Source organism: Ranitomeya variabilis, chromosome 3, assembly GCF_051348905.1.
Source record: "Ranitomeya variabilis isolate aRanVar5 chromosome 3, aRanVar5.hap1, whole genome shotgun sequence".
In the NCBI taxonomy this organism is placed as follows: Eukaryota; Metazoa; Chordata; class Amphibia; order Anura; family Dendrobatidae; genus Ranitomeya; species Ranitomeya variabilis.
Window position 1 is genome coordinate 220,697,384 of NC_135234.1, and position 12,270 is coordinate 220,709,653.

The 12,270-nt window shown below is 41.0% G+C and overlaps 1 protein-coding gene across 1 annotated transcript in view; it reads right to left on the bottom strand.

Moving 5' to 3' along the window:
- The window catches only part of PLXNA2 (plexin A2), a 343,686-nt gene that overhangs the window by 36,262 nt on the left and 295,154 nt on the right, over window positions 1–12,270 (bottom strand). Inside the window, exons 17-20 of the mRNA XM_077295198.1 lie at window positions 5,220–5,313; window positions 4,077–4,316; window positions 3,764–3,907; window positions 2,278–2,512 (exon numbers count right to left, since the gene is read on the bottom strand). Coding sequence (XP_077151313.1) covers window positions 2,278–2,512; window positions 3,764–3,907; window positions 4,077–4,316; window positions 5,220–5,313 — 713 coding nt within the window. The remainder of the gene's footprint in view (window positions 1–2,277; window positions 2,513–3,763; window positions 3,908–4,076; window positions 4,317–5,219; window positions 5,314–12,270) is intronic.

Below are 12,270 nucleotides of genomic sequence, written 5' to 3' on the forward strand. Positions count from 1 at the left end.
ATCACATCTCACCACCCAATCCCATCCCACTTCATCTCAAACCTCACCACAGTCTTCATCCCAACCCTAACCTATCTCTTCAACCTATCACTAACAACTGGTGTTTTCCTCTCAAGCTTTAAACATGTTTCAATCACACATATCCTCAAAAAGCTCTCCCTTGACCCATCCTCTGCATTTAGCTATCGCCCCATATCATGCCTCAAAACTACTGGAACAACACATCCATCTTGAACTGTCCACCCACATCTCTTCTTGCTTCCTCTTCGACCGCTTACAATCTGGCTTCCGGAAGCAGCACTCCACTGAAACTGCCCTAACTAAGGTCACCAATAACCTATTAACCGCCAAGGCCAAGAGACACTACTCTGTGCTCCTCCTCCTGGACCTGTCCTCTGCCTTTGACACAGTGGACCATTCCCTATTACTACAGACCATCTCATCTCTTGGCATCACAGACTTGGCCCTATCTTGGATTGCGTCATACCTAACAGACTGGACATTCAGCGTCTCCCACTCGCACACCACCTCCTCCCCGCGATCCCTATCTGTCGGAGTCCCGCAAGGTTCAGTCCTAGGGCCCCTGCTCTTCTCCATCTACACCTTCGGCCTGGGACAGCTCATAGAATCTCATAGCTTTCAGTATCACCTCTGTGTTGATGAAACACAGATCTACATCTCTGGACCAGATATCACTACCCTACTAACCAGAATCCTACAATGTCTGTCCGCTATTTCATCCGTCTTCTCCGATAAGATTTCTAAAACTTAATATGGATAAAACAGAACTCATCATCTTTCCCCCGTCTCACTCAATCCCCCCAACGGACCCCTATCCATTAAAGTAAACGGCTGCCCACTCTCCACAGTCCCACAAGCTCGTTGCTTCGGGGTAATCCTTGACACTGATCTCTCTTTCAAACCACATATACAAGCCCTTTCCACTTCCTGCCGACTTCAACTCAAAAATATTTCACGGATCCGTTCATTCCTCAACCAAGAATCTGCAAAAACCCTAGTCCATGCCCTCATTATCTCGCGCCTTGACTACTGCAACCTCCTGCTCTGTGGACTCCCCTCTAACACTCTCGCACCCCTCCAATCTATTCTAAACTCCGCTGCCCGACTAATCCACCTGTCCCCCCGCTATTCCCCGGCCTCTCCCCTCTGTCAATCCCTGCACTGGCTCCCCATTGCCCAAAGACTCCAGTTTAAAACCCTAACCATGACATACAAAGCCATCCACAGCCTGTCTCCACCATACATCTGTGACCTCGTCTCCCGGTACTTACCTGCACGCAACCTCCAACCCTCACAAGATCTCCTTCTCTACTCCCCTCTTATCTCCTCTTCCCATAATCGCATACAAGATTTCTCCCGCGCATCCCCCCTACTCTGAAACTCTCTACCACAACATATTAGACTCTCACCTACCATCGAAACCTTCAAAAAGAACCTGAAGACCCACCTCTTCCGACAAGCCTACAACCAGTAGTAACCACTGCTCGACCAAGCCACTGCACGACCAGCTCTATCCTCGCCTATTGTATCCTCACCTAACCCTTGTAGATTGTGAGCCCTCACCGGCAGGATCCTCTCTCCTCCTGCACCACTGTGACTTGTATTGTACTGTACTTGTTTTTATTATGCATACCCCTCCTCACATGTAAAGAGCCATGGAATAAATGGCACTATAATAATAAATAATAATAATAATTCACAAGAGATTCCCCACATTATGTTGGACTATTCTACATGATCTCTGTATCTGATTCATTAAGTGGTCCTGCTGCTTAATATCTTGCATTAACACATGATACATTCCTGTACATGAGGCAAACATAGTGAAATGAAACCTGGCTGCTATTATAAGTCACGCTGCCATCTTTATCTAACCTTTGCCCACTCTACACTTGTATAAGGTCAACCGTATTATTGTTCAGCTAGTTAAAGTCACAGACAGCAGATGGCAGCTATTTATCCACTTGTTCTGTGTCCAGTGAAATGTATACACATCCCAGACCCGGGATCAGCTGCTGAAACAAAAACCCTTTTACATGTGTGATTGTTGTTCAGCTCAACAGAACATGTGCAAAAACAAAAGAAGACAAATTTAATACAGTGATCCAATCTGTAGGAACAAAATCAATAATACATTTAACGTTGGGACAGAAAGTCTCTTTTCGCATTAGAGGAAACATAAACCTATGACCCTGGCAATGGAATGTGATACAGAATCTCATTTTTTAATGCCTTCTCAATACTTTAAATACTCACCTTCTTTACATTCAAGGGCCACCCGAGACTCCAAGTTGTCCATCTGCATCTGCAACCTCTTCAGAGTAAGGTCGTTCTCTCTAGATTTGCGTTTATATGCAATAAGCACAATAATGACAATGATGAGAAGAAGGCTTCCACCAGCGGCTATGCTGACAATGGCGGGAAGTGTCAAGAGGCTGTCTGAAATCACATTGACAGATCCAGGCGAGAAGACCATTCCTCCGACATGAACCTAGCAGAAAACAGGAAATTCTTAGAATATATGACATAAAAAACATTTTGTTCTGTGAGAGAATACTGCAGCAGGACAAACATGTCCAGAACTGGGTCTTATTTAATTCAGCCCATAACTGTGACCTATTAGGAAGCAGGCAGATCTGAGACAAGATCGTATCTGATGTTGTGCAGATCATTGTTTCCAGATGTTCATTACAGCTTACAGAGTTCCTGTTATTTTAAGCTTTTTTCATGATATATTGTGTGCGTACATTAGGAATACTACTGTTTTTCTGTCTCTTGTCTCTGAGCTAGTGGGTGGAGATTAGATGCTATGATGTTTTAATGAGTGATTACTCCTCTCCTGTCCCGAGCTCCAGCAGCAGCACGGAGGTTAAAATATAGCAGTACTGAGCAGTATAGCAAGTAGTGTAGACAGTTTTGTTCTTGGGTGCTATGAAGTCTTCATGAGTGATTACTGCTCTCCTGTTCCTAGCTCGCAGAGCTCCAGCAGCAGCACGGAGGTCAAAATACAGCAGTACTGAGCTATACGCAAGTAGTGTAGAGAGTTTTCCTCTTGGGTGAAGCAAGATGCTTTCTAAAGAGCAGCAACACCATCTGTGTGTGTGTGTGTGTGTGTATTTTCCTGCCCCTGTCTGACGTCCTTTCCTGTTTATACCTCTATGGGTAGCAGGGATGGACATATCATAGGTGCAACCGCAGAAAGGCCCAAGCAATAAGGGGGTGCCTACCACCTCCAAAACATGTGGCGTTGTGCATTATGATGGGCTATTGGACTGCAAAAAGCCTTTACACTATTCTTGTACAGAGACCCTTTTCTGTATGTGTCCGCCAGTGATGGGTAGCATATAACCTGATCCCTCAGTAAGCTGCTTACTTTTTTATCTTTCAAAGCAAATCTAATCAGCTTTGAGGATGGGGATTAAAGTGGCTCATAAGTGAAAAGAGGAAACTTTCTGCAGAACTACGATTGCCATAGACGATATACATACACAATACACAATCTTACAGTAGACACATAAAACGCTGCAGGCAAAGCCACTGCGATGAGCAGTTGTGCCTTCTTTTATAACAGTAACATTAAATTACTACAATAATTACTTATATATCAAGACCATTGTATAGGTGTTTATATCCTTGTTTAAACATTTTTTTTTTTTAATATAGCAAAACCTATTCAAAATGCAGAAAAATAAAAAAGTGAACAAAAAAAAGTCATATGAAAATGTAGCAGGAAGAAACTTACAGTCACTTTGTGTTGTCCAGTGAGGTTAGGTGACTCGCAAAGCAGCTGTGTCTCCGATACAGTCACTGCGCAAGGCGTATCGCCGATCAACACAGTGTAATTTAACTTGACCCCTCCTGCGGCAGGTGGACACAGGTTCTTCCCCTGCAAGAAAAGGAAAGATAACATCAGTTGTTGCATACATTATGTGTATATATCTATCTATATATATATATATATATATATATATATATATATATATATATATATATATATATATATATATATATATACAGCATACATCCTGCAGTGTAGCCATGTGGTGGTCTCTTACCTTCAGTATTATAGGAGATCCAGGCTTCTGCTCAAGGATGCCTGTGATGCTAAGGAGTTCGAAAGTTGGATTGGGGTAATAGATGAACTTGGTGTTATTAAAAGTCAGTAGTGACTGTACATTATTGAAGATAAAGCCAAACTCATCTGGCCTCTCCACGGCGTCCAGCCCCGGGCGATACTCTGGTGTGAGAGCAGGTGCCCAGCACGTTAGATATGTAGCATTTACGTTCTTACATACCTGTTGAGATAAAGAGAGCAATGATATGTCTGCAAGGCTGCACTTAATGAAAAGTAAAAATATATAACTAACCCGAATACATAGTAATAACCATAAAATGATCTGACATCCTGGCCCAAAGCCTTTCAGAAATCGCTATTATATATGTATTGATGATAACTTATAATTATGCTACAAAGCTATAATATTCCTTTTGCTACATAAAATTGCAGAATTTTGGTAATCGCCTTTCAGGTTCAGTTGAAGTGGATATAGATTATTCAGAATCATTCTAACACACACAGAAGCAGCAGATATGAATAACCCCATTAATCAGTTATCCACCAAATTCTTGCATCAATTTTTGGAGCATGATCATTGAATGAAGCATCATATCTAAGATCTTTGCAAATGCAGATCAATTGTGTTCTGTGTCCCAGTTTGTAGCTTAAAATAATTGACAAAACCTTTACATGACCACAAGATCTGCAACAGTTTTTACATACTGAACGGTATGTGGCACAGAGTCTCCGTACTATATATATGCACATTGTCTCTTCAGAGTAGAAGAGGACTTGAACTCTGGCGCCACCTATTGGAAGTAGCGATCCTAACAGTCAATATTGACCCTTTATCTCTGCACACTCTAAAAAATCTGAAAACTCAATTTCCGTCAGTACCGCTCATGGCCACTAGGTGATGCTACGCTCTCTAAAACTCACACAACAATCACGGCAGTGACCTAACAGGAGTGACCTTGTCAGAGAACAATAAACATGATCAAAGATGTCCCGTTTGCTTTACAAATTATTTTCTTTTCAGTCGTCTTCAGATAATATTTTCTTGATGTTTTCGTGTAATTCTAGCAAGCAAAAACATAAGTCTTTTGCTAAAAGAAAGAGCTGTCGCCTGCCAGAAACATACATTCACAGATTCTTTGCCGTTGTACTTCACACGAATTCTTGGTTCCTGTATGATGTCAAGGTTGGTACCAATGACAGTCAGGGAAGTGTGACCACTGTGGATGAACAAAAAATAGGAGATTATTTCAGTTTGTCAGACAAGAAAAGAGATAAATGGAATTGATATGAAAGGCAGCAATGGTAAGAGTCAAAACATCAATTGTAATCATGCATTGTATGTAATATATATATTAGTCCAAGCTAGTGTTTCGCAAGAACCCTGGAGCTCCATCAGGGGTACATCAGTACACCGCAACAACAAGACTTGTCTTATTTACCATTCGGAAGGTAAACTGATCTCAGCCTGCTAATTCTATGCAAACAGTCACATCACTGGGCAAGAATTATAGAGAGCTTTACCCTTTACCAAGCTGCTTTCAGACAGAATAGCATTATGGCTTTCCTGGGAGTAGAAAGAGTTTTCAAGGGTTCCCCTGTGGTGATGCAGTGGCTTGCAAAAGTATTCACCCCTTAGCTTTTTACCTTTTTTGTTATATTATAACCTGTGTTTAAATGTTTTGGTAATGTGATTTGTGTGAGATGCATCAGCACTAAATAGTCTAAGTTGGTAAAGTGAAGTATATAGGCATAAATTACTAAATAACTAAAAATTGGCATGTGCATATGTATTCACCCGTTTTGCTATGAAGCCCCTTAAAATTTCTGCTGAAAGCAATTACGGTACCTGAAAATTGTTGGGAAGTACAAGTCAGGGTTGGGCTATAAAAAATATCCCAATCTCTGACGATCCCCTGGAGCACCATCAAATCCATTATCATCAAATGGAAAGAACATGGTACCACAACAAACCTGCCGAGAGAAGGCTGCAAACAAAAATTCTCAGCCCGGAAAAGGAGGGCATTAATCAGATAGGCCGCACAGAGACCGAATGTAACCTTGAAGGAGCTGCAGGGTCCCAAGCAGAGACTGGAGTTATCTGTCCATATGACCAAAATAAGCAATACACTCCATAGAGGTGGCCTTTATGGAAGAGTGGTCACAAAAAGCCTTTACTACACAAAAATTGTATGGCTTGTTTGGAGTTTTCCAATAGACATGTGGGAGCCTCCCCAAATGTATGGAGGAAGGTGCGCTAGTCAGATGAGACCAAAATTGAACTTTTTGACAACCAAGGTAAATGCTATGTCTAGCGCCAAACCAACACAGCTCATCACCTCAAGAACACCATTCCCATAGTGCAACATGGGTATCTCCCAGCTCAGAAGCAAAAAGTCTCCTACAGCTGTTAAACAGTGAGATAGCAGAGAGTCTGGACTTTAGCCTCTGTTTCTTAAAGGGCCATATCTATTATCACTCATTTTCACAGAATGTGTTTTGTCCTAATTATATACAGTATATTGGAGAAAGATCTTGTATTTTTACCTTCTTTTATATCATGAGCTTTTCCAGGGAGTTATAGGTTCTTTTAACATTAAGATAATATTGCGATCATACAAGTGAACAGCTATACATTTTAGAGCGTATTTCTGGAATTAGCAAATGGGCATTTTCTTTCTCTAACTAGATGTCCTCACTGCTGCCTCCTATTAAAGGGAATCTGTCACCAGGCTTTTGCTACCTCATCTGAGAGCAACCTGATGTAGAGAAAGAGAAGCTGAATCCAACAAGGTATCACTTAGATTACTGGGTGCTTCAGAGTTGAGAAAGCTAACCCCGACCCCAGAAGGTTTTGTATTTACAATGTCTATAGACAGTGAGCTGCTTATCACAGAAGGGGGCGTGTTGGACCAGTGTCCTCATGCCAGCTAGTCACAGCAATGATAATGTCCTAGTGCTTATACAATCACGGCATATAAACAAAAGCACTGAGCTTGTTATGAGAGGCATTGCTGAAATCCATGTTTAAACCAATACTGAATGATCTATAGCAAAAACCTGCTGACACATTCCCTTTAAGTTCTTTCACTGCAGCTGAATCCCCCTTCACTTGGTCTTGTATTCACTTTGTAACTCTAGACATATTATTGTGTGCATTAGGAGGGGTCTGAACATTTGCAAATCAGTAAATGGGAGAATTTAATAACTTTTAAGTAAATCTCCAAGCCTTTGTAATTTTCAAATAGAGATATCCATGCATGCCTGCTCCTCTGGATAATGACATCCCCAATGGTTTCAGAAATGTATCACAATTATGCCTATGCCGAATGTAAATGAATACTTCTGGTACTTCATATTTCAGAGTCCAAAAGATCAACTAGAAACCATAAATTCAATGTCAAGAGCAATGATGCCTTGCAACCTTGAAAAGTCCACCACTGAAGCATTCCTACAAGGTGAGATGTCCATTGTATGTGATGACTGTTTGGCCATTTGGGGAATAAAGAGGTGAAACCCAGGTATTGCAAGGCACACCATTTTTTACAATATACAATATTTTTATGTGTTAAAATATGGAAGGTATGGCAGAATAATTAGGAGCACCCAGGCTTTTCTATGGGCTGCAGCAGACATCTTTGCAGTACTCACAAATCTAAGTACCCTCAGTCGATGTTAAGAAGATGAATCTGTATGATTTGGATTTTTTTTAATTATTTTAGATAAAAAAGCCAAGTTTACAATAAATACAATAAATCTTTATATGAGATTTGTATTTTTTCCTTCTTGAAGATGATATGTGAGCATTCGCTTCTGTAGTGAAATATGAGTTGACTTACAATTCTAATCTTTATCCTATAAAAAGTGTAATATCAAAAAACAATGCTTGAGCAGTACCTGACAGATGCAACCCTGTCCATGTAGGACTCCATACAAATCAATACCATTGCTGTGCAGAATGATGGCATGGGAGCCCCAGATCCATGATATCACCAGCCAGAATCAATGGAAACACTTGAGAATGTATATTTGCTGATATTTATATGGGGTCGTTATCGTGATTTACTCACATGGATACAATAAAGGTGATAAGCGGATCACATCCTTGTAGCCCCACTAACTGGCCACTAATACTAATCCTCTTGTGTAATGCAATATCATGCTGCTATAAGCTGAGGAATAATTTAGCAAAATGAGGCCTTGCCCTCCGTCATGTGAAAACCATTTGACGGAAAAGAAGCAGCGCCCTGTGTTATATTCCTCCTTTACATCTATATACAATGTATCATACCATGCACCAATTCTCCATGGATCTTCCAAGTGTTCCAATGTTCTGCTGGTGGAATTCTTGTATCAGGAGAAAAATATTTAGAACTGAGAGTCCTCAGTGGTTGATACCTTTTAATGGCTAACTGAAAAGATGGTAACAAATTGCAGCTTTCGAGACTACTCAGGTTCTTCATCAGGCAAAGACTGTGCCTGATGAAGAGACCTGAGTAATCTCTAAGCTTGCAATTTGTTACCATCTTTTCAGTTAGCCATTAAAAGGTATCAACCACTGAGGACTCTCAATTCTAAATATTTTTCTATCGACTGCCTAACACGGTACCAAGATATATATCTTTCCTGTATCAGGAGTAGTACCGTAGTTTGCATTTCCCCACATATCTTCTTGGATGGCAGTAAAGTCAGATCTACACTAGAGGAAGTTACGGTACTACTTCCAGGCACATATGGCCGTTATAGAGATAATGATCAGTACTGGTTGTAGATCATCTTTACATCTGTGGACAATTTAAAGGAACCTTTCTCCAGGTTTTCCTAATATAAAGTACGGCCACCACCTTTGAAGCCTCTTTTACAGCATTCCAGTAAGCTCTATGTATCATCCCAATGCCCACTGCATAGACCAAAAATACCTTTTATAATTCCCCTATACGGTGTGGTTCAGTCCCATGGGCGACCTCTCTTATCGCAAGTGTCATCTTCCTTCCTCTTTCTCTCTGAAGATGCAATTTGCATATCAGTGTCATCCATATTTCATTAGAGTTTGGTCTGATTTTCATCAGTCTTTTTTCTGTGTGAAAAAAAAGTGTCTCCACCTTCTCGTATCTAACGGTCCATGAAGGCAGGGCGTTCAAGTGCTGTCCAATTTTTTCACGGACCCATAGACTTGCATTGCCAATTTTGGTCTGAAACTCGGATCAATATCGGACATGTCTATGTGATTTTGCACTGACCGCTCGGTCTGAAAAAAGCACAGACATGTGAACAGCCCAATTCACTACTATATATACGAGTGCTATTCGTGAGAAATACAGATAGCACTCCTACGCAAACAATGGCGTCCGAATGAGCCCTAAGGCTACGTTTACATGACCGTATTTTCGATATTTCTTAAAATACTCTTCCCTTTTTTCGGATGAGACTTGCCTATTCAAGCATTGGATTTGTAATCACACATTGCCATATTCAACACAAGAAACTGTGGGACTTGTACATTTTATTCACTGCTGATATGTAAAAATGGGTGACAGCGACAATGCAGATGACAAACCCTCTGTGTGCTTGTGAACTGAGCATTAACAACAGTTCTGTTCTCTGTTTGCTGTTATTCCCATGTGTTATGACTATTAGTTGTAAAGTGATAGGGTATGTTCATGTGGGACGGACACTCTGCAGATTTACATATTACCAAATCTCATCCTCTCGCTACACGGAAAATCCATGTGGAAATTAACTGGTGGCACGGATTGTAAATCTGGAGCATGACACTGTCCGCTGTGGATTTCCTCCGTTGCACTATACAGACGCATGTCACATGTCGCACCATAGATGTCCCCCGATGGGAATATACGCCGAAGAATACAGGAGAAGGGTTTGGATCAGCTTTTAGGAAAATGGTTTCCAGATGTGAATATTCCAGCAGAAGACAAGACAAGCTTTGGTCATGCCTACCGCAATCTTCTAGCCTCACTTCTACTGTTCTTTATACATGACCCTTTCAATTTATTCCCTAGTATTGCGGAAATGAAAAAGCTAATGTGCAGGGCTTTCACTGTAATATGTGAAAATCTATAAATTCCCTACTTATTAAGACACTGTGAGCGGGACCTTCTATAATACGGCCTTGTATTTGGCTAAGGCTTAGCATGGAGAACAGTCAGGGACCACACAAATGTCGCTGCCAACCTTCTCCAAAGGCCGATGCTTGCAATGTAAAGGTCACTATGTAATTGCAGTCCCCTGGGTTAAGGCTACAAGATGCCACGGGATACATACACCCCATTCTCTTGCACGGCTTTTACATACAGATATTGTAATGAGTTTGTAAATGTGAGAAAATACATAATTATACTGTAGTTGGGGAATATATGCCGGATAGTATCCTGGAGGATCTGTCTACTATGTGGACAGCTATGGGTTAATTTCATACAAGGCTTTGTGCTGCTGCGGGGCTCCATATTTTATAGATATTATACATGCAGAAGTTTGGCATCTGGACTAAGTAAAATCTGCGTAGGTCCATAGGGATACAAAGCAGAGAGTGGCGGGTGCCATATTAGATGCGGTGCCGTTCTGCTGGAGTGTTTTGACCATATAACTATGTATGCCTTTCTGTCTAGATCTCCGTCGGGTAAGTTCTCGTTTTAGGTAGCAATACAGAGGCTACAAAGCCAAATCTGACGCGCCTCTGTATATTGTGGGTGTGCAGTAGGCACTTGTAGTGTGGATATCACAGAAGTGATTTTAAAGGGGTTGTCCACTTTTCGAGACTTTTTTTTAACTTAAATTACTCTAATTGGGGTTAAAAAGGGTTGTCCACTACTCCGACCACCTCTTCTGAATCCAAATGTTTTCCCCCTATAAAATAATAACACTTACACTCTCCTCCGGAGCCAGATCCATTCCATTGGTGTCGGCACTGGCTCTCCCGCTGATTTAGGATCACAGACCACAACAAAGAGCCAGCAATAATCAAACGGAGCAACATTTTTAACAAAATCCAATTCCAAAAATGATCTTGAGCCTCAAATACATGCATTTAGGTTAAAAAATAAATAAATAATTGTCACCAAAGTTGGACAACCCCTCTAATGCTCCATGCATGCAGTAATGACAACAATTGAAAAAATATATTAGGCAGGGACTGGTTGCATGACATCAGTTCTCAGAAAAGGAGCGCGACCAGATAATTCTGCAATTGGGTTTTAGAATAATAAAAAATAAACAGCCAAATTTCTGGTCATGTGCAAGTCTTACAATGGCGTCTTTTAAGAGCAAAGCTGTGCGCAACTTGCAATAAAAAAAAAAAGGGTTGTATTTTTTAGAGAAAGCGGTGTTGTAGTAGGTTGTGGGTTGCAAGGCTCCCCCATGAATCTTGTCTAATATACAAGGACAGTAGCCACCAATGAGCAGGGTAAAGCAAAATATGGCTAATCTGGGATAGCTGTGCATGCTGCTGTGCTACCGCATGATGATTAATACGTATACGTGACTGTTAATGTATGATAAAAAGATGTTCTGCAGAACGGGCACATTCACGCTTCTCCTTTAGCGTCTCCAGTCCTCCGTGTTAGAGGTGGAGACCCAGCAATGTGTGCTTGTTTGCACTGCAGCCCTCCACCGTCCCTACCATTCGATACTTGTGCCGTCACCTGCCTCATTTATTAGGCCGGCGGGGTGACATATTGCAGTGTCCCAAATGAATCATTTTGCTCTCCTGTGCAGATGAAGTAGTGCGGCTATTTTGTTCATCTGTTAATAGCTCCCATTTTTGCTTTATGGTTGCACTTACAGTGACATTTGGTTTTGCTCCAAACAATTTGTGATTCTTTATATGTTTGGCGGTCATTTAGCTTCTTGGTTTTGTAAAAAAAAAATAATAATTACAAATAAATATCAGTTTTGAGTAGACTTGTAATAGCCAAAATAATTCATTTCTGTATGCTGCAAAATCTAGATGACATTTAACTGTTATATGAGCGCGGGAGGCAGATGCCAACTAACCAATATACTGACTGTGGTTCTCCTGATGAAGACAGTAGTGACCAGCGAAACACAATGAGAATAAAACTGCATTCCCTGTTCTACCTTATCAAGTTTTTACTGCACATCTATATTTATTGTGATGCCAGCAGCGCAGTATATCCGCTTTTCCATATCTACGCAACTAA